At 43.5% G+C, this 23,702-nt stretch overlaps 1 protein-coding gene across 12 annotated transcripts in view; it reads right to left on the bottom strand.

The window, feature by feature from the left end:
- Positions 1-23,702, bottom strand: part of LOC148871727 (transcription factor TGA2.2-like) — a 66,213-nt gene that overhangs the window by 5,123 nt on the left and 37,388 nt on the right. For all 12 annotated transcript variants that reach the window (XM_088969052.1, XM_088969059.1, XM_088969055.1 and 9 more), the window contains one exon: positions 17,691-17,962. In XM_088969052.1, coding sequence (XP_088825178.1) covers positions 17,691-17,962 — 272 coding nt within the window. The remainder of the gene's footprint in view (positions 1-17,690; positions 17,963-23,702) is intronic.

Here is a 23,702-nt window from a genome sequence, read left to right as displayed (position 1 = left end):
GCTTTTGTTTGTACCAAACCCCAAACGCTAAGTTGGAGAGAGGTGGAACTAGGTCTGTTCGCTAACATCCACTCACAAAAACTACTTAAGCTCAGCCCCTTCGAAGAAAACAGGGCAGTGAGTTTCGCTCCAACGGAGGAGCTAGTGCTTACTTGGGTCAAACAGGAGGCAATCCCCCCTTCCACCTTTGGATGAATGAGGTATTTTCTCTGATCAGTGGCCTTTGCAAAGAGCTACCAGACATTGATCCTGAAATGAAAAACTTCACCAAGTTGAGCTTTGCCAGAATCAAGGTGCAGAATTGTGGCGTTCACATAGTTCCCCACTCAATTCCCCAACTGGATAGGAACATCTGGTTCTACCTATCAGTGGAAGTGGAGAAGACAACCGAGTCTCCAGTGCAATTCAACAAGTCGACTCAAAACAACAATAACTCTCCACGTGGCAGCAGTTCAGTGGAGCTTCATTCAAAAATTACCTCTAGAAGCTTTCATCTCCCAGAGGCAAAAGAGACGATGGGGCTCTCCTCTCTCTCGGCCAGAAGGGAGCTTTCCCCAAAAAACACAAGTTCAGAAGGCCAGTTAAGAAGGGAGCCAAAGGTGAAATCTTCACAAGCTGCTCCTAGGAAATATTTCAAAAATTCAATTTCCTTCCCATAGAAGCCCCCACCACACCAAAAGTCTCTAGCCCCTTATAATGCCTTTGTGGACCCACCCACCTAAGTGCACAAGCCCGACCCGAACCGATGGGATACTGCCCACCGCAGAGGTCTCTTCATGGGAGACCTAACCTCCTACTAAGAAAAGAAGAAGAGAAATGGATTAAGCCAGGTCTGCCCTACTCGTTTATTCTCAGATATTAATAGTGTACAAGGAAATCACGAAATGTGCATGGGACTGTTCATGGCTGACGTGTCTTCCTTGTGTACATGTAGCGAATGGGCAGGCATTTGGCTTCTTTCAACATGTTGTGCTCCCCGTGGGCCTTTATAGGCACTATGGGCTGGTCCCCATGTTGGTTAGGGGTATGGGCCTCAGGTCTCACATGGGCTGGGGCCCCAACAACTCGCCCCTCCTTCAGAACAACCTTGTCCTCAAGGTTGAAGCCTAGAAACATCTTTTTGAGATTGTCACAATCTTCCCAGGATGCACCCTCCTCGAGCAGGTGTTTCCAAACCATTAAGGCTTCCTTGTGCACTGTCTTCCCCATTTTAACCCACCTTAGATCTCGAACCACCATAAGCCCCGGCTGTAGACACCCCTCCTCATCAAACTCCAGCAATGTGGGGCTAGCTTTCATGTTTGGTCCTATAATCTTCTTTAGTAGGGAAACATGGAAGATTGGGTGGATGCGAGAAGATGGCGGAAGATCCAGTCTGTATGCCCTCTCCTACTCGGCCCACTATACGAAAGGGCCCAAAAAACCGAGGTGCAAATTTAGGCCACTTCCGCTGGGCGATTGACACTTGGCGGTAGGGATGAAGCTTCAAGAACACAAACTCTCCCTCATGGTAGGTTACCGGCCTATGCTTCTTGCCATACTAGGCCTTCATTTGCTACTGGGCTCATTCCCAGTTTGGAATGATAGGTGGTATTATACCATAGCCCGGCCCATGGCAACCAAATCATCCATGGTTTGGGCCTTTCCCCCGTAAAGCATCTCAAATAAGTCCCCAAGCACCTGTTAACCACTTTGGACTGTCTGTCGGCTTGTGGGTGGTAGCTAGTGGCGTGGTTCAACTGAGTTCCCTAGGCTTTAAAACATGCAATCCAGAATCGGCTCATGAAAGTTGGGTCCCTATCCGTCACAATGGATCATGGGGTGCCATGCAGTCTGGTCACCTCCTTGACAAAGGAGTGTGCCACTTGGGTCGCTGTGTATGGGTGCGCTAGCCCAATAAAATGACTGCATTTGGTTAGCCTATCCACCACTACCATAATCACTTATCCATGGAAGTTGGGAGTCTCGTGATGAAATCCATGGTGATATCTTCCCATACTTGAGTCGGAACCGGAAGAGGCCACAACAATCCCATTGGAGTTTGATGGTCAGATTTGTAACATTGGCAAGTAGGGCATTGGGCTACAAACTACTAGACGGCCTTCTTCATCCCTGACCAAAACAAATGTTGGCATACCCGACAGTAGGTACGGAATGCCATGCAGTCTAGTCACCTCCTTGACAAGGGTGTGTGCCACTTGGGTCGTTGTGTATGGGTGCGTCAGCCCAATAAAATGACTGTATTTGGTTAGCCTATCCACCACTACCATAATTACTGATTTATCCATGGAAGTTGGGAGTCCCGTGATGAAATCCATGGTGATATCCTCCCATACTTGAGTCGGAATCGAAAGAGGCTGCAACAATCCCACTGGAGTTTGATGGTCAGATTTGTAACGTTGGCAAGTAGGACATTGGGCTACAAACTACTGGACGGCCTTCTTCATCCCTGACCAAAACAAATGTTGGCTTACCCGATAGTAGGTACGAAGTATTCCCGAATGGCCACCCTTTAAAGAAGAGATCTGGCCCCACTAAGTAGAACCCTGGGGCTGAAGCTGGATCTGTTGTAAGCCTCTGAAAGATCTTCTATATGGTTTTGCCCGGGTGGGCTTCTTCCTTGAGCCTGGCCCAGATAGAAAAATTGGGACGGGATTCACCCAACATGAAAACCTCCTGGCTATGGAACAGAGCATCCGCCGCCTTGTTTGATACGCCAGGCTTGTACTCCACCCAGTAGTCAAACCCCAACAACTTATACAACCACTTCTACTGAGCCAGGTTGTGCATTGGTTGTTCTAACAAGTGCTTGAGGCTTTGGTGATCGGTACGGATGACAAAGGAATGTCCCAGCAGACAACGCCTTACTGAAGTAGCCAAGGGTCTACCTTGTTGCATAAGGATTGCTCCCACTCCGGACTTAGATGCATCACATTCTACTACAAACTCTTGAGAGAAGTCTAGTAAGGCAAGAGTAGACGGGTGGCCAAGACCTGTTTGAGGTCCTGGAATGCATCTTGGGCTTGGTCATTCCAAATAAAAGCATTATTTTTGAGCAGTTGGATCAAAGGGCCAGCTATCAGGCTGTAATTTTTTATGAACTGTCTATAGTAACCGGTTAGGCCCAGGAACCCCCTAAGGGCCCGTATGGAATCTGGAATGGGCCAATTAACCACAGCTGCAATTTTGTCAGTATCATCTCAAACCCGGCCTTGAGAGACAATATGGCCGAGGTAGTGCACCTCTGTCTGGCCGAATAGACATTTGTCTTTCTTGGCGTAGAGTCGGTGTTGCCTCAAGACCTCCAAGGTAGTTTTTAGATGTTGTGGATGGGCATCCCAACTGTCACTACAAACCAGTAATGCATCGAAGAATACCAAAATGAACCGCCTGAGGTAGGGCCGAAATATATCATTCATCAAAGCTTGAAAAGTGGATGGAGCATTGGTCAGCCTAAAGGGCATAACCAGGAATTCATAGTGCCCGTTATGAGTCCGGAATGCCTCCTTCAGCACATCTTCCAGGTGGACTCGGACATGGTCTTCGGCCCTCAAGTCCGGTTTGGAAAACACCGTTGCAGCTCCCAACTCATCCAACAGCTTGAAGTGCCCTTGCACCTTGATTTTCACGGCTTTACCCCATCACAACTGAGTCTGTGTCCGTTAGCTACGTGGACTGAGAAAACCAGTATAGACTCCACCGCTAAATGGAGTTTGTCAACTAGCTGCTCTGAAACAAAGTTTAGAGAACTCCCGCTATCCACCAATATAGCCACAGGGCTGTCCCCGATCACTGCTGTCAGCCTCATGGTTTGAGGTGAGAACAAGCCAATCAGGGCATGGAGGGAAATCTCCAACCCCTACTCTGTAGATTCTTCTTCATTTTCTGGGGTCCCTTCTTCAACTGTGGGGCCCTTCTCTTCGGGATCCTCCAATTCTAATAGAAATAGTCGGGGTCTCTTACAACGATGTTCAGGCCCGAACTTTTCATCATAGTTATAGAACAGTCCATGCTCGCGGTATGACTACATCTCCACCCAGGAGAGATACTCGAGGGGTAAACCATTCGATACAACCGGCTTGGACGGGCCCAGTTCAGATTTGGTCGGGGAAGTCTTGATGATTGGTCTGGCCAGAGTCGGCTTATTCACCTGTCTGAGTTTATTCAGTCTCTTCATGCAGGCGGGCCAAGTGAGCCACTACATTTATAGTGATCTGTTGTAGGGCTTTCACCTCATACCGGATCTCATCCCTCAATCCCCCAAAGAAACCTCCCACCAACGCCGATTCAGGCCATCCATATACCCAAGAAGCCAACCTCTCAAACTCATTATGGTACTCCCTCACCGTCCCCAATTGTTCAAGTCTCTATAAATTCCGTCCACCCAATCTGGGGGTTGGAACGCCAATACCGTTGGAGCCACTGGATGGCCTCCCCCTCCAAATGGATTGAAGCCATCAACACACGCTGATGCCCAGGAATTTCATTAATCTCAAAAAATCTTTCGGCTCTAAATATCTAGGAGATGGGATCCTCACCTGAGAACAAGGGAAATACTAACTTGGCCATCCTCCCGAATCCAGAACCAGCATGTGGGTGGCCAGAGTAACTGGAGTCTTCGTTATCTCCTTCGCACAGGTTGGAATGGGATGATCGTTGGAACTAATTGGCTACCCCCGAGATGGAGTCCTTCAAATCTTTCAGCTCCCCGAACACCATGTGAAGCTCCTCTTCGATCTTATCGATTCATCCCTCCGTTGTTGAGGATCTCGTGTTTGTCATTCTTCACCGTCGACAGTTGTGATACCAACTTGATGGGATACTGCCCACCGCAAAGGTCTCTTCGAAGGACACCTAACCTCCTACTAAGAAAAGAAGAGAAACGGATTATGCCAGGTCTTCCCTACTCGTTTATTTTCAAATATTTATAGTGTACAAGGAAATCACGACATGTGCATGGGATTGTTCATGGCTGACGTGTCTTCCTTGTGTACATGTAGCGAATGGGCGGGCGTTTGGCTTCTTTCAAAATGCTATGCTCCTCATGGGCCTTTATAGGCACTATGGGCTGGTCCCCGTGCTGGTTAGGGGTATGGGCCTCAAGTCTCACATGGGTTGGGGTCCCAACACGAACCCACTTTCAAAACACTCAAAAGCCATGGGCCATCTCAAGACAAAGGACCAAATTTCTCCAAAGAAGATGGATGGCCCTTATTCAAGCCACCTGAAACCCCCTCCTTCAAGGGCCAAGCGATGCTTGACACCCCTCCCAGCTCAAGAGGCCACGAGAAGGAAGTTTCAGATCTCCCACCTCCTCTTTGAAGTCAGGTTCCTTCAATTCATATGAAGCTGAAGACTCTGACGAAGATTTGAGCTCTTACGCGACGGATGTCGAGTCGGAACCTCAAGAAGTCACTTTGGAAAGGGTAAAAAATAGGTTCTTAGTTCTCACGGAAGGAAAATTGGGGATGTGTAGAGATGCTCAAACAGATGCCTCTGGTCAATCCGGACTATGGGGACACAGACCCAAAAGACCATGTTAAAAGACAAGGAAGAGATTCGTCTTCAAACCTCTCCAAGACCCAACACAGCTGCCAACCGCAACCTAGAGTCTCCTCTTCCCCCTCTTTGCTTGTTAATTCAGTTTTTGTTTCCTCACCATCCTCTCACAGCAACCACCTTTTCTCTCTTTTTTCGGGTTCAAATGGAGAGCTATCCCAACCAAATTAGAGCGCCAGCACCCCCCCCCCCAAGAAAACTTGGCAAAACAGGTCTGGTTGAGTAATATAGAGACAGGCAGTTTGAAAGAATGCATTAGCAAGATGGCCAAATTACTAGGTCTCAACAGAAGACAGGAACAATCAAAACTCAAACTTCAACTGAGAAAGAGAACAACTTGAGAGGGAAAGATCAGGGAATAAGCGAAAGAAAGAGTTCTAAAAGGGAATTGAAAAGACTGCAATGGGGACTGAAAGATAATAGATCGGAAGGGCATAGGGTGTTTAAGGGAAATTACTCAAGACAAACCCAATGAAAATTCTAAGCTGGAAATCGGGGGATTGGCAGGACAGCTGAAAAGGTGTCTAGTGAAAGAGGCTCTAAGAAGAGAAAGTTCAAACATAGTTATTCTGCAAGAAACAAAAAAAGAGATTGTAGACAGAAAACTGATTAAACCAATCTGGAAACTAGAGGGGAAAAATGGACAACTATCCCTGCAACAGGATCATTGGGGGGCATCATCCTCACTTGGAATGAAGAAGAGGTTTCGGGTACAGAAGTTGACAAGGGGATATTTTCTTTATCTGTGTTATTCACTAACAAAAAAGATGGTTTCAATTGGATAATGATTGGTGTGTATGGGTCAAATTCCCCCTCAGATAGAACAAGGTTTTGGGAAGAACTGGACTCAGTGCATGAGTTCAACGACATTCTGTGGTTTGTAGGTGGTGACATTAACGTCATAAGGTTCAGCATTGAACACTCCATTGGTAGAACTCCAGCAATATGACGAATTTCTCAAGCTTAATAAACAGACACAGCTTGTATGACCTCCCTCTCAACAACAGGCATTTCACCAGATCAAATATGCAAGAGAATGCAATTGAAGTTATTAAAAAGCAAGTTAAAGGCTTGGGGAAGAGAGGAATTTGAAGCCCTTGAAGAAGAGAAGAACAAAATCCTTACGGAATTAGAAGAGCTGGACCTAAGTGAGCAGAACAGAAAATTGGATGAAACAAGTAGGAGAAGAGCTGAATTGAGAACAATGTGGGAGAAGTTGATTAGGAGGGAAGAAACTTATTGGGAGTAAAGATCACGAGAGAGATGGTTGAAAGAAGGGGACAATAATTCCAGGTTTTTTCACTCATGCATCAGGAAGACAAAAGAAACTTTTCATTTCTAAACTCAAAGTGGATCAGAGGAAAGTGGAGGGTGTAGAGGAAACCACAGAGGCCTTTATAACTTCAAGGACCTCTACACTGGAGAAAAACCCAATCAGTACATACAAACTGCCCAACATGCGCCCCTTCCCTTTCACATTCCCAGTGCCTTGGTCATGAATCAAACATCCATCCTAAGAGAAGATGGGAATGTTACCTTCATCAAATAATTGGCCAGCAGAAATCAAGTTTGTAGTGAGATAAGGAACAAGAAGGGTCTTAGTAAGAGGGAAAGATGCAGTGGGTGAAAGCTTAAGAAACAGGTCACTACTACCAATGATGTTTAACTTTTCACCATTGGTAGTAACAATATGTTTGTGATGGGTTTTAGTAAGGTTACTTGGTTGGTTAGGGTAAGCTCCTGTCATGTGGTTGGTAGCTCCAGAGTCAATGATCCAAATATGAGGAGGAGAGGCACAATAACCGGCAAACTCACCAGGTAAGCCAATAGCAGAAAGAGCAGAAGGAATAGCAAATGTTACCAGTTGTTGAATGTTTTGCTCAACCATAGATGCCAGAGAATCACCTTTAACAAAAGAATCGCCACCAGTAGTAGATTTCTTACTCCCATGTGCTACAGCAGCAGTGTCAATTCCATAGGTAGATCCTTCCAGTATTATAAAAATAGTATCGACTCTATCAGAGGCCATTTAAACAAGAAAACAACAGTCCAAGCACAAGGATATCAAAGACAACCAAATTCAGTAATCAAGAACTCAAGATGACAGTCCAAAAAAGGCATGCATTTAAGAATGTCGAGTCTAAGGCCTTTCAAATATGAATTTGAAGTCTGAATCAAATAAATGGGAGGCAAAAAACCCTAGGACGACGGACGACACCAGATCTAGGGTTATAGGTCAATCGAGTCAGCCGATTGAGAGAAATCTATGATTTACCAACACAACAAGTGTCTTCTTCAAGATCAAGGAGGTATCTTATGCTGAATGAGGCAGTCCTTAAAAACTCCAAACAGAAACTAAGTGTAGGGTTAAGTAGAGCTTGAGAGAACCCTTCAATCTATAGAGAAAAACTTAAATCGCAGGCTGATGTAGAAGACCTGAAGTCCAAAAAAGAGTTGCAGTACAAAAATGGAAACTGAACAATACTGCCACCCCAAGAAGATAGCATTCCTTCGAAAACTTCACAAAATCATATGTTGTTTGTAGGTGGAATAGATCAGGTCTGGGTGACATCAGATCTTAAGTCCAAAGTTGTTGCAGTCCAAAAAAGGAAACTGTATAGTGTTGCCGCCCCAAGAAGAAGATCAGAACTCCTTCGAAAACTTCACCAAATCAGATGCTGCTTGTAGGGAGAATATATCAGGTCTAGGCAACACCAGATCTGAAGTTTGGCCTCAAACCAATGTCTTCGAGAGAGATCTAAGGTTGTGTTTGGTTTGAAGGAAAAAGTAAGGAAAGAAAGGAAATGTGGGGAAACCTTTATAAATAAATCTTGTATAGATTTTCTACCTTTCCCTTCCTTTCCCTACCTTTTCCTTCAAACAAAACAAGGCATAAAGAAATCTCTCCTGCTGGTTGCGCAAAGAAGAAAGAACAGAAAAGGGTTGATCAAGACAGCCCTAATACAACAGGTTTACTACTTCTAGTGAGGTTCAAGAGAACAAGAAAATAGATCAAAAAGAAACATGGTCTGATACCATGTCAACACTCTTGGCCGAATAGAGAAAAGAACAAGAATAATCTTAGAGGTGTCAAGAAATGAATGACCCCCACTTCAAAGAGTCTCTTATATATTAAAAAATATGTACAATTACAATAATGCCCATATAGGGCTGAGAGAAAAGAATAAGATGTAAAAGTAATATACAATAGGGACTATACTAATAAGGTACATCAAGTTACAGAGTCTCCACAATAACAAATTCTAAAAGAGTGATCAATTGCTTTGAGATGGTAATTGGTTTGTGGGTCAACCAAAAGTAGCAATGTCATAGTAAATTCTGTTGAAGGACTGTTGGAATCCTTTAAATACATTTTGGGGTGCAGAGAGGAGCATTTTCCAATTTTATACTTGGGGATGCAACTGGGGGGAAATCCAAAAAGTCTCAGTTTTTGGGGGCCAGTAATAGAAAAATGCGAGAAAAAACTAACAACTTGGAAGAGCTGCTATCTGTCAAAAGGGGGCAGACTCACTCTTTTAAAGGCCACCCTTGCAAACTTGCCGATATTCTACTTGTCAATCTTCCAAATCCCTGGGAAAGTCAGAAACCAGCTTGAGAAACTCCAAAGAAATTTCCTTTGGGAAGGCAGAGGGGAAAAAAGAAATCACTTGGTAAGTTGGGATCAAGTTTGTAAGCCTAAGGAGGAAGGCGGGTTGGGCATTGGCCATCTCAAGGAGAAGAATACCTCCCTTTTGGGGAAATGGCTTTGGAGATATCCTAGAGAGTCTAGTAGAAGATCAAGACTGTAATCAGCCTTGAATCCTAAAAGGTTTTAGGTTTGTAAAACAGAAAAGAAGATGAGAGAAAAGGGAGAGAATAGAAGAGAAGCAAGAGAACACAAGTTGCTGAAAGGAGGGATAGATTCTTGACAGATCTGTCGCCGCCACTCTCTTAATATTTATAGGTTTATGTTTAGTACATGATGAAGACACATCTGCCCTTGGTACTTACATGATAAAGAAAGTAAATAAAACTGAAATAAATAACAGTTGAATTAGCAAACTGACTCAAACTGACACTACTATAACTGAAACAAATACTGTTGTCCTACGAACACAGTGGGACCACTGCGGTGAGGCCCACATCAGTGTTCTCTACACTCCCCTTCAAGTTGGGAGTAGATATCTATCATGCCCAACTTGGATAGGTCTATCTCTAACTTCTTCCTCGGTACAGCCTTGGTGAGGATATCCGCGAGCTGCATATTGGATGTGATGTACGGAAGACACACTTCTTGTGATATAACTCTTTCTCGCACAAAATGTCGATCAACTTCGATATGTTTAGTTCTGTCATGCTGCACTGGGTTGTGGGCTATATTAATAGCTGCCTGATTATCACAATACAACATTAAGGGCTTTTCATAGTCAATACCCAACTCTTCAAGTAGTGACCTCAGCCATAAGATTTCAGCCACTCCATTAGCCATTGACATGTATTCCGCTTCAGCACTGGAGCGGGAAACAACACTCTGCTTCTTACTCCTCCAAGAGACAAGGTTACCTCCCACAAGGGCACAATATCCAGAGGTAGACCTTCTGTCATCAACACTTCCAGCCCAATCGGCATCTGTATAGACTTCCACCCTCATATGATTATTGTTCTTGAGTAATATACCTCTACTCGGGCATCTCTTCAAGTATGCTAATATTTGTTCTGCCGCAAGAAGATGAGAAGTTCTAGGGGAGTGCATGTACTGGCTGACAACACTAACTGCATAGCTGATATCCGACCGAGTGAGACAGAGATATAGAAGCTTTCCAACCAACCGTTGGAACATAACTTTGTCCTCAAGAGGGTCCCCACCCTCTGCACTAATCTTGTGATTTTGTTCGATGGGTGTATCAGTCGGCTTAACACCCAGCTTTCCAGTTTCCGCCAACAGATCTAGAACATATTTTCTCTGAGAGATAAAAATCCCCTGCTTGGATCTAGCAACCTCAATACCCAAAAAATACCGTAGTGCACCAAGATCTTTTACCTCAAACTCTTGATGAAGGAACTGCTTGAGAGACTCAATCTCATGACTGTCATTTCCTGTCACCACAATATCATCTACATATACTGCTAGTAGTGTCAGAGAGGACTCCATCCTTTTGATGAATAGTGTATGATCTAACTGGGCATGTACATAACCAAACCTTCCAAGGGCTAATCTGAACCTATCAAACCAGGCTCTAGGTAAATGCTTCAAACCATACAATGCCTTGTTCAGTCGGCAAACCTTCTTACCTGTCTCTGTATCATAGAATCTAGGAGGCAACTGCATGTAAACCTCTTCTTGTAAGTCTCCATTCAAAAAGGCATTTTTAACATCCATCTAAAACAAGGGCCAAGAATGATTTACTACAAGGGATAACAAAACTCGAATGGTGGCCATCTTGGCTACTGGGGCAAAGGTCTCCAAGTAGTCTATACCATAAGTCTGAGTGAATCCCTTTGCAACCAGCTGGGCTTTGTATCTTTCAATAGAGCCATCAGCATTATGCTTCACAGTGAATACGCATCTGCATCCCACCAGTTTCTTTCCTTTTGGTGGGTCAACCAGTGTCTAGGTATTATTCTTCAACAGGGCATCCATTTCGACTTGCATTGCATCTTTCCATTATGGAACCGATAAGGCTTCGTGCACTGTTCTTGGAATAGGGACATCGGCAATGGAAGTGAGATAGAACCGGTAAGATGGTGATAGACGATCATAGGATAGGAACTGTGAGATGTTGTGAGCTGTAGAAGTGGTGCAATGTTGTTTCCCTTTGCGAATGGCAATAGGGAGATCAAGGTCATCCACAGGAGGGGAAGTGGCAACAGCGAGAGGTATGTCAGTAGGCTCTGGATCTGAAGCCGCAGAAGGAACTGGATCTGGCCGGGACTACCGAAGACTAGGATCAACCAGCCTGCATCGCCTGTGAAAGACTCTCAACTCCGGCTCCCTCTGACCACCCTCACCACCACAACCTTCATTACCCAGTGGAATAGGTAAAGGAACAGCACCACTTCCACTCTCACTACTCTCCCCCTGAGGAAGGAAACTCAAAACAGCCCCACTTTTACTGCTCTCCCCCTAAGGAGAAACCCTAGGATAATAGGGTGTCTCCTCAAAGAAGGTGACATCCATAGAGACAAACCGTTTCCCTGAAACCGGATCATAGCAACAATAACCCTTTTGAGTTTGTGCATAACCAAGGAAAATGCATTTGGAGGCCTTAGGGTCAAACTTGGAATGATGAGGCCCGAGAAGCTGGACGAAACAGGTACAACCAAAGGTTTTAAGGGGAACAATGAACAACTCCTTGTCTGGGTAAAGAAGGGAAAAAAGGGTTCTCATATCAAGGACCCGAGAAGGAACTCGATTAATGAGATAAACTGTCGTGAGGATAGCATCACCCCAGAAGCGAATAGGTACATTGGAGGTAAACATAATGCTTCTAGCCACCTCCAAGATATGCCTATTCTTCCTTTCGGCAACGCCGTTCTGCTGTGGTGTATAAGGGCAAGTGCTCTGGTGAATAACTCCATGGCTATGAAGGTAGGAGGTCAATGGTTGAGCAAAGTATTCCTTTGCATTATCAGATTTGAGGACTTTGATTTTAGTTCCAAACTGAGTGAGAATCATCTGATGGAAGTTTTGGGTCAGAGCAGGAACCTTATCCCGAGAACGCATAAGATATACCCAAGAAAACCGGGTATGGTCATCAACAAACAGTAGAAAATATCTGTACCCACCCATAGAAGATATATGATATGGCCCCCAAACATCAGTATGCACAATATCAAAAGGGAAATTACTCCTTTTATTACTTAAAGAATAAGAGGTTCTACAATGTTTGGCAAGCTCACAACTCTCACACCTCAACTCTGATAGCTCAACAGACTCAAATAAAGCAGGAAACAGATTCAAAGACTTAAAAGACAAATGACCTAATCGGCTATGCTTTGGCATAACCGAACTCACAAACTGGGAAACAAAAGACTTCTTATCCACTGACTCTTCCCGTCAGGTACTCTCCCCTAGCAGATAGATCACGTTCGTCTCACGGCCAATTCCAATCACCTTCCTCGTCTCCAAATCCTGAAAAACACATTGGTCAGGGAAAAAGGTTACTGAACAGTTCATGTGTTTGGTAATACTACTAACTGAAAGGAGGTTGGTATCAAGCTTAGGAACATGCAAAACAGAAGATAAAGAGATAGTGTCCGATAACTTGATGCCCCCCTTGCCCGAAATGGGAACAAGAGAGCCATCAGCAATGGATACTCTATCTCGGCCAGAGGACAAGTGATAAGAAGTAAACAAAGATGGCAAGCTAGTCATATGGTCAGATGCACCTGAATCTATTACCCAGCAGTGATCAGTATTACCAGGAGCTGAAGCATGGTAAGCTGAGGCTCAAGTACCTGAATGTGCAAATGCAGATGTAGCAGGAGCTGATGGGGACTAGGATGGCTGAGTTGAACTTCCAACTTCCTTTTCCAACTGTATGAGGGCAGCCCGAACAGCAGCTAAAGTCTCCAGGGATGTACCTGATGAGGATGTTGAATCAATGTTCACTGCCATATGAGCATTACCCTTCTTATTTCTCAGTTTTGCTGGGACCAAGTGAGGATGTTGCTTCCAACAAGTATCTTTTGTGTGCTTGGGTTTCTTGCAATGTTCACATACCAGATCCCGTTTATCTTCCTTCTTCCGGTCCCTTTCTGAGTCACCCCCTGGCTTTGGTTTAATAGTTGTCAAGGCTGGGAAAGAAGGCTGAGGCTGCATCATAACTTTCCTCCTAGTCTCTTCACTATGCACCAAGGAGTATGCTTGAGAGAGGGTCACACTATCTCTTGTCAATATTTGTTGTCACACAATGTCATATTCTGAATTCAAACCAGCCAGAAACTCAAATACCCTATTCGTCTCAACTTGTTTTCTGTGAGTCTGTGCATCTTTGGGACTCTCCCACTCAAGGGTTTCCAGATGGTCAATCTCATGCTACAAGGATTTCAAGGTAGAGAAGTAGACAGAAACTGGTTTCTCTCCTTGTTTAAGGTTGTTCACCTCACACTTCAGTTCATAGGCTCTGGCAACATTGAGGGGTTGGGAATAGGTTTCTTTCACAACATCCCATATTTCTTTGGCTGTCTTTGCCCACAAGTAATTTCGGCTTATATGTGGCTGCATGGAATTACACGGCCATGCCATAACTAAATAGTTCTCTTGAACCCACTTGGTGTATATTGGATCCTCCTTGGAAGGTTCTTTCACATCTCCCAAGAGGTAACCCAGTTTTCCCCTTCCTCCAATAGCCATCATGGCTGATTGTGCCCACTCCAAATAATCTGACCCATCAAATCTCATAGTTGTAATCTGAAACCCGGTTTCAGATACATTACCATAACTGTGGTTTCCAAAACTACTATCTCCCTGACCCTTGAACTCCATCTTTGATCAAGATTCAGTGGCTACAAACTGTTAGAGCAATTATACCAAAAAACAGAGTCAAGGAAGTAAGTCTGAGAGCTGATCCGAAACTGATCTGATCTGATCCGATCAGAAATACCAACACAAAACCAATCTGAAACTGGTCTGATCCGATCAGGAATACCAACACAAAACTGATCTGAAATCAATCGCCTATCAATCTGAGATGTTCTCTGAAACCACTACTGTGAGAACAAAAATAGGGTTTCAACTGTTGGTTTGAAGAAAATTAGTGATCTGAAATCACTAAAGTGCTCAGCTGCACTCTCCAAGCAGTCCGCACCAGTAGGACTTGTCGTAGGGCACTGTGAAACCCTAAAAAACTAATCCCCTTTAAAGATGAGGGTTCGGCCCAACAATCAAATCCTAGACACAAACTTAATCACAGTTCGGCAAGCCAAACCCTAGAGCAAACTTGAACACAGTTCGGCCCCTCTTTCTAGATAGGTCCAACCTATCTCGGCTGATTGCAATCTCTAAAAATCAGTAAAGAAACAAACTTACTTACTGATTACCTGCCTTCGGTGTACTGTCTTCTAGGGTTACCTAAACCCTAACCTTCGCTGCCTCTTCCTGATTACCAACTCTCTGCAGGCTGCCGTAAGTCTTCAACTGCTGCGAACCTCTCCTGGTAATCTCCAAGATTCAGCCAACGAAAAACTTCTTCAAGGCTTCCAGCCCTAGCTAGTTCTCATGTGATCGACTGGACTAGATACACATGAGAAGCCCTAGATAGGCTCTGATACCAAGTAGAAGATCAAGACTGTAATCAATCTTGAATGCTAAAAGGTTTTAGGTTTGTAAAACAGAAAAGAATATGAGAGAAAAGGGAGAGAATAGAAGAGAAGCAAGAGAACACAAGTTGTTGAAAGGAGGGACAGATTCTTGACAGATCTACCGCCGCCACTCTCTTAATATTTATAGGTTTATGTTTAGTACATGATGAAAGGACACATCTGCCCTTGGTACTTACATAATAAAGAAAGTAAATAAAACTGAAATAAATAACAGCTGAATTAGCAAACTGACTCAAACTGACACTACTATAACTGAAACAAATACTGCTGTCCTACGAACACAGTGGAGACCACTGCAGTGGGGCCCACATCAGTGTTCTCTACAAGTCTAACTCTCTGTGGGCAGCAATCATCTCCAACAAGTACAGGACAAGCTCTAATGGTTGGGATAGCACTCTCCACTTGAATTGGATTAAATCTACAAATAGCAGTATTTTCTTCCCTTTCATTAGATACAGAGTAAGTAATGACCGCAGAATTAAGTTCTGGAAAGACCTGTGGTGGGGCAACCTACCCTAGCTACCTCTTTCCCCAAATTGTTTAGCCTAACTCTAGATCAAGATGCATCCCTCTGCTCTTGTTTTCCTGCCACTCAGTCTGAGAATACCTTAAACCTAAGCCTTAGAAGACCACTTAGAGACCCAGAGATAATCAGAAGTAGCAGGTCTCCTCCAAGCTCTAAAAGAGGCTTACATCTCACCAAACTCCCAAGACTCAAGAATTTGGTCCCCCCACCCTAATGACGATTTCTCTTCCAAATCTTTTTAGGCTTTGACTGCAAGTGAACAGAACTCCTCTTTTCCCTTCAAGAATATTTGGTGCAGACACATACCCTTAAGAGTTTACTTCTTTGCATGGGAAGCCTATTTGCAGAGGATCAACACATGTGACCTGCACCAAAAGAAAAGCTTGGGAAGACTCTTCATCTCCCCCATGTTTGTGTCTTGTGCTTGAATAAAAGAGAATCAGCCAATCATTTACTTCTTCACTGCAAGGAATCCAAGAAGTTTTGGAACCACATTCTGGAGATGGCAGGCTATAACTGGGTTGCACCGGAGAATATTCAGGATTTCATTCAACAATGGCAAGGCAGAGGGGTAAGCAAAAGAGGTAAAACCTATTGGCAAACAATCCTACATGTGGTGATGTGGAGTGTGTGGGAAGAAAGGAACAACCGCCTCTTCAACAAGTTAAAAACTCATGAGAATCGAGTCTCTCAAATCACCTATCATTGTAATCTTTGGGCTACCAATTCTGATCATTTCAGAGGATTATCAATGAACGACCTTAGAAGCAGCGCTCAATCCTTCCTTTTTCACTAGATATCATCCCCCATGCCGTCCCCCATGGTTTATGAGTAAGAAGGGAAGGAGGGATGTTTTTAAACTTTGACGGGAGTGTGTTAGGGTGCCCAGGAGTTACTGGCATAGGAGGCATTATAGGAGATGAAAGGGGCCTATTAATATGGACTTTCAGTGGTCCAATAGGTGTCGCTGACTCCACAAAGGTAAGTGTTGGCAGCCATCACGAGATTAAGAATTGTAAGAACTCTGAACATTCAAAGTTTAACCAATAGCAGGAGACTCAGCAAACACCATTAAATGGCTAAGAAACAAAGAAGGTGGTCCATGGATGTTAGATCACTTCTTGGCAGAAGCCAGAGACTCTGGATTCGCTAAATGCAAATCTGATTTGGATTCCAAGGCATTTAAACTCAGTTGCAGATGGCCTAAACAAATTAGGTGCCCATTTGGATGTCCTATATAGTGATAGCTTGATTCCTGTGTAATTTCCAGGGGTTTTTCCCCCTTAAGATGTGCATTTCCGCATGTACTTTCTCTTTGATCAATAAAATCTGTCGACTCTTCTCAAAAAAAAACGTATATGTACCCACTTATCCAAGGAAGATCATTGAAACCAAATCATAGCGATAATGAAACCAAAAATTGTCTTTTCCATCTAACAAGGACTATGCAGATTTTAACAAGTAAAACAAAATATTTTCACATGAAGAATTATTTGAGAGCCAAGCAGACCATTCCATAAGAAGCCACATACAAGCAAAATGTAATATCCACCAAGTATCAGTCGATTAAAGCACATTGTAAACATGGAAGAATCCAAATTTAAAGGAAGGAGTCCAATTCCTTTTTCTTTTTCTTAAAAATGGCAAGGCCTTGGATTTATAAGTCAAGGAGCAAAAAAAAAAGCGCAAGGGGCATTTTCCACCTGAGGCATGAGATGCAAGGTGAGGCACACACTTTTTCAAAGAAAGGTACAAAATGCAAAAGTTGCTAAAATTTTCAAAAAATGCCAAAAATGCAAATTATTAAAAATATTAAACACAATATTAATTAAAATATAAACTTAAATTTTATAATAAATGTTTTAAAATAACCTATTATCTCAAATTAAAATACATAAACATAACATGTAAAACATATTTAAGATGAAATTTTCAAAATAAAATCAAGCATAACATATAAAACATATTCAAGGATGTAAAACTCCCAACCTCTTTATTTTTTTCCCAATTACATTACTTCAAATAGCAAATGCGATGTTAAACATTATGCATTCGTGATTATACAAATTGCCTTTGTACCAAGCCCCTCGAGGGTCTTTTAAATCACTGATCTCAATTTATGGCACACACATTGTTACAGTAAAAGAATCAAGGAACAAACAAAAAGAATTCCCCAAATTCTATAATCAGAGAAAAAGAAATATCAATACTTACAATCCACTGCACTTTCAGAAACCATGAAAAATGAATAAAAACCAGCGTGAAACAACAAACTCTTCACCTTAAGAAGTTCAGATGAGCGGAAGCCACCAAGCCACAAAAAACACCTCTCTGCAGGGGTCTTCCACATGCCTGATAGCATGTGGAAGACGTCAGCTTTAGCTGCAATGCCCTTAAGCCTGAAAATATCATCATAGTGTGCCATAACACCATCAACAATAACACGAAGCTCACTATCACTTGCATGGGAATTAACAGCATTCCTTAACTCGTTGATCTGTCGATTGTGTTCTTCCAACCATCGTGCATATTCAATATCAAATGCCAAAGCCCCTGTAGAACAATGCTATCAACAAGACAATTTTCTTTACAAGCAGTAACCTATAAAAAAATCAATAGCCAACATGCTGACAACAGCAAGATGGAATTCCACCCATGGACATGCAATCATCAAGATAGTATATTGTTGAATGGCATAAGATAAACAAGAAGAAATTGTGCAAATCTTTTCAATAGAATTACCATGATCAATGCTGACTCAGTGAAATGGCCTTATGACCAGGAGAAAATCTGCTTGTGCAATCTCACCATTTTCTCATTTATGGAATTTTCGCTATAGGAAGAGCATAGGCAAGTTACATGCACAAAAGACTTCCCATGTAAATCTTGCTTGGCCTGCAATTGTAACTGGGCTGAATTGGAAATTGTTTTGGGTGGTTGGGATATTTTCCAGCCTGTTGTACATTCTTATTTTTTGATGAATTTTGTACATTCTCATTTTACTATTTAATTAATGAAATTTAAGCTGCTTATCAAAAAAAAAATGTTGCTATACATGCCCCACCCATATTATAAACTCCTTTTTCTTTTTTTTTTCTATCAATAACTGCATAATTCATTAATAAAAATTAGAGATAAGTACCGTGAGTATAGATACAATGAAATTACAAAGAAAGATAAAACCTCCTATATCTCCCATGACAAATCCCATCCCATATAGCTGTGCCCAGAAAATAGTCTCTCCCCCCACCACTTGTTTAAAGCATCTGGCTAAGGAATTGGCACTCTGCTTAATCCATCTAAACGTTACTTCCACGTCTCTTGTTAACCATCCGACTTTCTTCCTTCCACTGCACGGTAGATCCACATTTCTCCGCAGTTTGAATCCAGTTCACAACCAGTTTTGAATCTCCTCTTTTTTGAATTTTGAAATTTAAGACATACACAAATATTTTATGGAAACAGAAGCACCAATACACATGTATAAATATCTAAAACACTCAATACAACAAATGCAATGGAACACCAACTAAAAAAGTAAGTATATTTATATTGTAAAGCAGTCTTCTCGATAGGAAAAAAGGGAGAAGAGAAGAGAATATCTCTTTTTTTATCAGCAAAGAAAAAAAATATTAATTGATTTCATTCAAAACTTAGTAGAAGTATGTTTGAAGAGATGATGGTGTACAATAGGGAAACAGAAAGAAAACAGCCACAAGCAACACAGGCAGTGATCTATCACCATCTAAATACTCTAGATGAGCCCCATATTTATCTAGACCATCTGCGATTGTATTTTGTTCCCTAGGAAACCATTTCAGGTTTTAAATCCATATAACTCAGAATATCCCTGGATTGGGATAGGTAATGAGCTAATCTCCAAGGACCACTATCTTTTAACCTAACTACCTGATAGTATTTGCAGAATCTCCTCTAATTCTCACATACAAAATACCCAAGTCTCTGGCAATACAAATGCCAGTGTGTCACAAGTGTCCATTTTGTGGCGCCTTCAAGTGCCATCACCATGCCCACAGCATGCCATCCGAGTGTCCAAGTGTGTGCCATGGGTGGGACACTACATGTATTTTGTATGGGGGGATTGCCAATGGCATTATTGTAATTCCATAGTATGATTTTTCACCTTTTTGATATTTCTTTATGTCACTCCCCCAAAAGCTTAACGTACTCTTTGAGGGGAGGTAAGTAGTCGAGTGAATCGGTAGCGTGTAAAGGTTAAGCACGAGATCCCCTCGACACTGAACTATGTGCTTGTCTTACCATCAATTAATGTAATACAAGTAGCCTTTTTACTAATTCGTGTGCCTTGTTGCCTTTTGTGTGTTATTGCGTGCATTCGTAGGCTTACTCGATCACATTGAGTGCCGCACGAGGCCTCACCGAATAGCCTCGTGGCAGTTGGTATCAGAGCAGGAGCTCATTCCTAGTCATTTGACCCGTGACGCGAGCTACACTATGAAGCACAACAGGGACATCATGGAGGTGGTCGAGCATGGACTCTCCACATCCCATGAGCCCGCCGATGCACCCACCGACGACATTGGCAAGGACAAGGCACCAAGCCCAGCAAATGTGAGAAATCTACCAACAAGCATGCAGCCATTGACTTGCGCATGCTACGTTGTGTAGCCACTATAGGTGAGATGCGAGATTCAATAGACGAGCTACACCAAAACAAGGAAGCCATGGAGAGTACACTGGTGGAAGTTGAAGGCCGCCTAAGAGGAGTCGTGGATGAGGTCCGCGACATACTCAATGGCACGCTCAAAGAAATTTGCAGCATCGTGCGCCAACAAGAAGAAAGTTCATCCAACTCGCATGTTCAAGACAAGCTTGACAGCTTTCAAGCCCAACTCGACGAGATGGAGAGAAGGGACAGTGTGGAGGAAAACCATCTCTACAACAATGGACGTTCAGGCCGAACTAAATGACATGAAGACTAAATGGGCAGCTTTGAAGGCTGCCCTAAACACCTCCGCTGATGTCCAAGCTCAACCTGATGAAATCAAAGGGGAGTGTGCCATCATGAAAAGAGCAATGCCCAACCCGACCAGCACCTCAACCTTGCTCACTCATTCCTACGTCAAGATTCGGGAGCCAGCTCCCTATTCGGGCACTCGTGATGCAAGAGAGCTCGACAATTTCTTGTGGCAAAATGAACAATACCTAGCCACAGCCAATGGGGAAGACAAAATGACTAAGGTACGTACAGCCACTGTGTATTTGACTGATAATGCTATGTTGTGGTGACGTAAAAGATGTGTTGACATGGAACGTGGTACATGCACCACACATACATGGGCCGAATTCAAGCGAGAGTTGAAGAGACAATTTTATCCAAAGAACGTGGAGTTCCTTGCCCGCCGAAGGATGAAGACCCTCAAGCACAGCGACTCGCTCCACAAGTATGTGAAAGAATTCTCAGCTCTCAAATTGGAGGTCACCAACATGTCAAACAAGGACCTACTATTCAACTTCATGGACGGTCTAAAGCCTTGGGCCGAGTTAGAGCTCCAGCGACGGAATGTCCAGGACCTTGCTTCAGCCATGGCCATAGCCAAACAACTAGGGAAGATGAGATTGCCGGACAACAAAAGTAAACTATCCAGCCTGCATGCTTCAAACTTTAGTGGGGGAGAAGAGCTACCAAGTCCCCCAAGAGAGAAGCAGCCCTATGATAGGTCCCCAATTAACCTTACGTATAGGAAGAGGAAAGGTCAAAGTCGGCTAAGGGGGGGAATAATTGAACAATTGAAGACATGGGAGCAATTATAGCTGAAGGGAATAAGGACAATATTGAGGCATTTATAGCTATGTCAGTTAGGAATAAGAAGAGTGTTGGGCATTTATAACTTGGCCAGATGGGCATTTATAAAGGGAGTCAGTTATGTTGTGAGAAGAATATAAGAAGGGGCTTTGGGGGATGGGGGGAGGCATGTTTTTTTTTCTTGAGTGAAGAATATTGTGAGTTATTGGGAGAGTCGGCGGTCTCTCGAAGAACCGACCAACTGTTAATGTTTCCTTCTGAATGAATACCAGTTTCTTTTGTTGATGTTTGAGTTGTGAGAATTTTGTTGTGAGTCTGAGAACTGTGTGTGAAGTTTCTAGGACATAACAGTGGTATCAGAGCCCGTCTTTCCTCGGCCATGGTGACAACCAAGGAGGTGGCATCGTAGGTGGAGGGTTTCGAAGAACGTTTGACTTCTCTGCATTCTGGAATTCGTGTGGAGATGGATGGCTTACGCAATGAGATTTAGCGACTCGATCCAGATAAGGTAGCAGTTGGACTTTCGAAGATCTCGTCTCTGGAGAGCTTGGTACAATCTCTGGAAGGAGGCGTTCAAGATCTGGTGAGACGTTTTGATCTGTTGCCTCATCAAGTCTATTCGGCTCCTTTGTCTACGACTGACACTGCTCCTCCTTTAGTCGCATCGAGTAGTGCGACTGACAAAGGGAAGAGTGCAGATTTTCCGACGTCTTCTTCGATGGCGATGCCAAAACATACTTCTGATTCACTTCCTCGAAAGCTGGAGTTACCTATTTTTGATGGAGAAAATCCAGACGGCTGGCTTTTTCGCGTGGAGCGCTATTTTGAGATTAATGGCTTGCTTCCGGCACAGCGTCTGCGAGCGGCCATTGTCTGTTTAGAGGGTGATGCATTGGCGTGGTATTATTAGGAAGATGGTCGGCGACCTTTTGGAGTTGGGCAGAATTCAAAGAGCTCCTCCTAGAACGTTTTCGATCGACTCAGGAGGGAAATTTACAGGAGTAGCTTTTATCACTACATCAATCTTCTACTGTTAAGGAATATCATCGCCAATTCAAGGTGCTCTCCGCTCCCTTACGTGACCTGCTGAAATCAGTCCTTGAAGCAGCATTTGTTAATGGGTTGCTCCCAGATATCCAGGCCGAACTCCAACAGATGGAACCTGTTGGGTTGGTCAGGAAGATGGTTGCGGGCCAAAAAATTGAGAAGAATCAGGCCTTATGGGCTTATCAATCAGGTTTATTTCCTCATGGGCCTGCAACATCCCCCTCTAGAGCTCACTTTAATTCATGGGTTTCGCTAGTGACTACTTCTATTGTCGCCCGACCTGCACGTGCTACAATTCCTCCTTCATCTATCCCCATTATTAAGGCCCCACCACCTGCTTTCAAAAAATTGACTGATAAAGAGATGCGGCAGAAGCATGCGAAGGGTCTATGCTTCCCTTGCGACGAGAAATACAGTCTAGGGCATCGATGTGCTCAGAAATCACTTCAGGTTTTATGGGTTCAAGATGATGTGGAGGGAATTACTTCTGATGCGTCTAATATGGACAGCTCTTCTGGGGACACTGAAATTGCTCCGGCTCTAGATTCAGTTGTGCTTTGTGTTTCGCCTCTTGTAGGCTTGTGTGCGGCTAATTCCCTTAAGGTACGTGGACGCATTTTGTCACATGAGGTGGTCATATTGGTAGACTCGGGTGCATCCCACATCTTTATCTCCGAAGCTTCAGTGGAAGAATTGAAATTACCCCGCGCTCCTACACACGAGTTTGGAGTTCAGATGGGGAATGGCGATGAGGTGAGAACTTCTGGAGTCTGCTGTCAGGTTTGCCTCAACTTACCCGAATTGGATGTCATTGTTGATTTCTTTCCTTTAAAGTTGGGCTCTACGGATGTCATTCTTGGTTTTCCTTGGTTAGCATCCCTCGGGGACTCAGTGATGAATTGTGGTAACATGTCTATGAAGCTCAACTTGGGGGGTGTCCGTGTGAAATTACAAGGCAACCCTTCTCTCTGTTCCTCTAAGGTATCTTTGCATGCTATGATGCGCAACTTACAACATGAGGGACAAGGGGTTTTGTTGGAACTAAAACAATTGCAGGTGGTGGATTCTTCATCAGACTCTGTCTTGCCTACATCCCTGCCAATTTCTGCTTTACTGGATGAGTTCAAAGATGTTTTTTATATGCCTACGAGTTTACCCCCTACTCGGGCTATGAAGCATGCTATTGTCTTGCAGGTGGGCACTTCCCCTATCTCTATTCGTCCTTACAGATACCCTCAGTTCCAGAAAGATGAAATTGAACGCCTTGTCGCTGAGATGTTGGCTGCGGGTATTATTCAGCCAAGTACAAGCCCCTACTCGAGCCCAGTCATTTTAGTCAAGAAAAAAGACGAATGTTGGCATTTTTGTGTTGATTACAGAGCCCTTAACCGTGCTACTGTTCCGGATAAGTTCCCCATTCCGATTATCGAAGAACTCTTGATGAGCTTCATGGTGCTT

Source organism: Nelumbo lutea, chromosome 2, assembly GCF_056320005.1.
Source record: "Nelumbo lutea isolate HS-2025 chromosome 2, American lotus-T2T, whole genome shotgun sequence".
Taxonomy (NCBI): domain Eukaryota; kingdom Viridiplantae; phylum Streptophyta; class Magnoliopsida; order Proteales; family Nelumbonaceae; genus Nelumbo; species Nelumbo lutea.
Note: the sequence above shows the minus strand (reverse complement) of the source record. Positions and strands in the feature narration are given on the sequence as shown.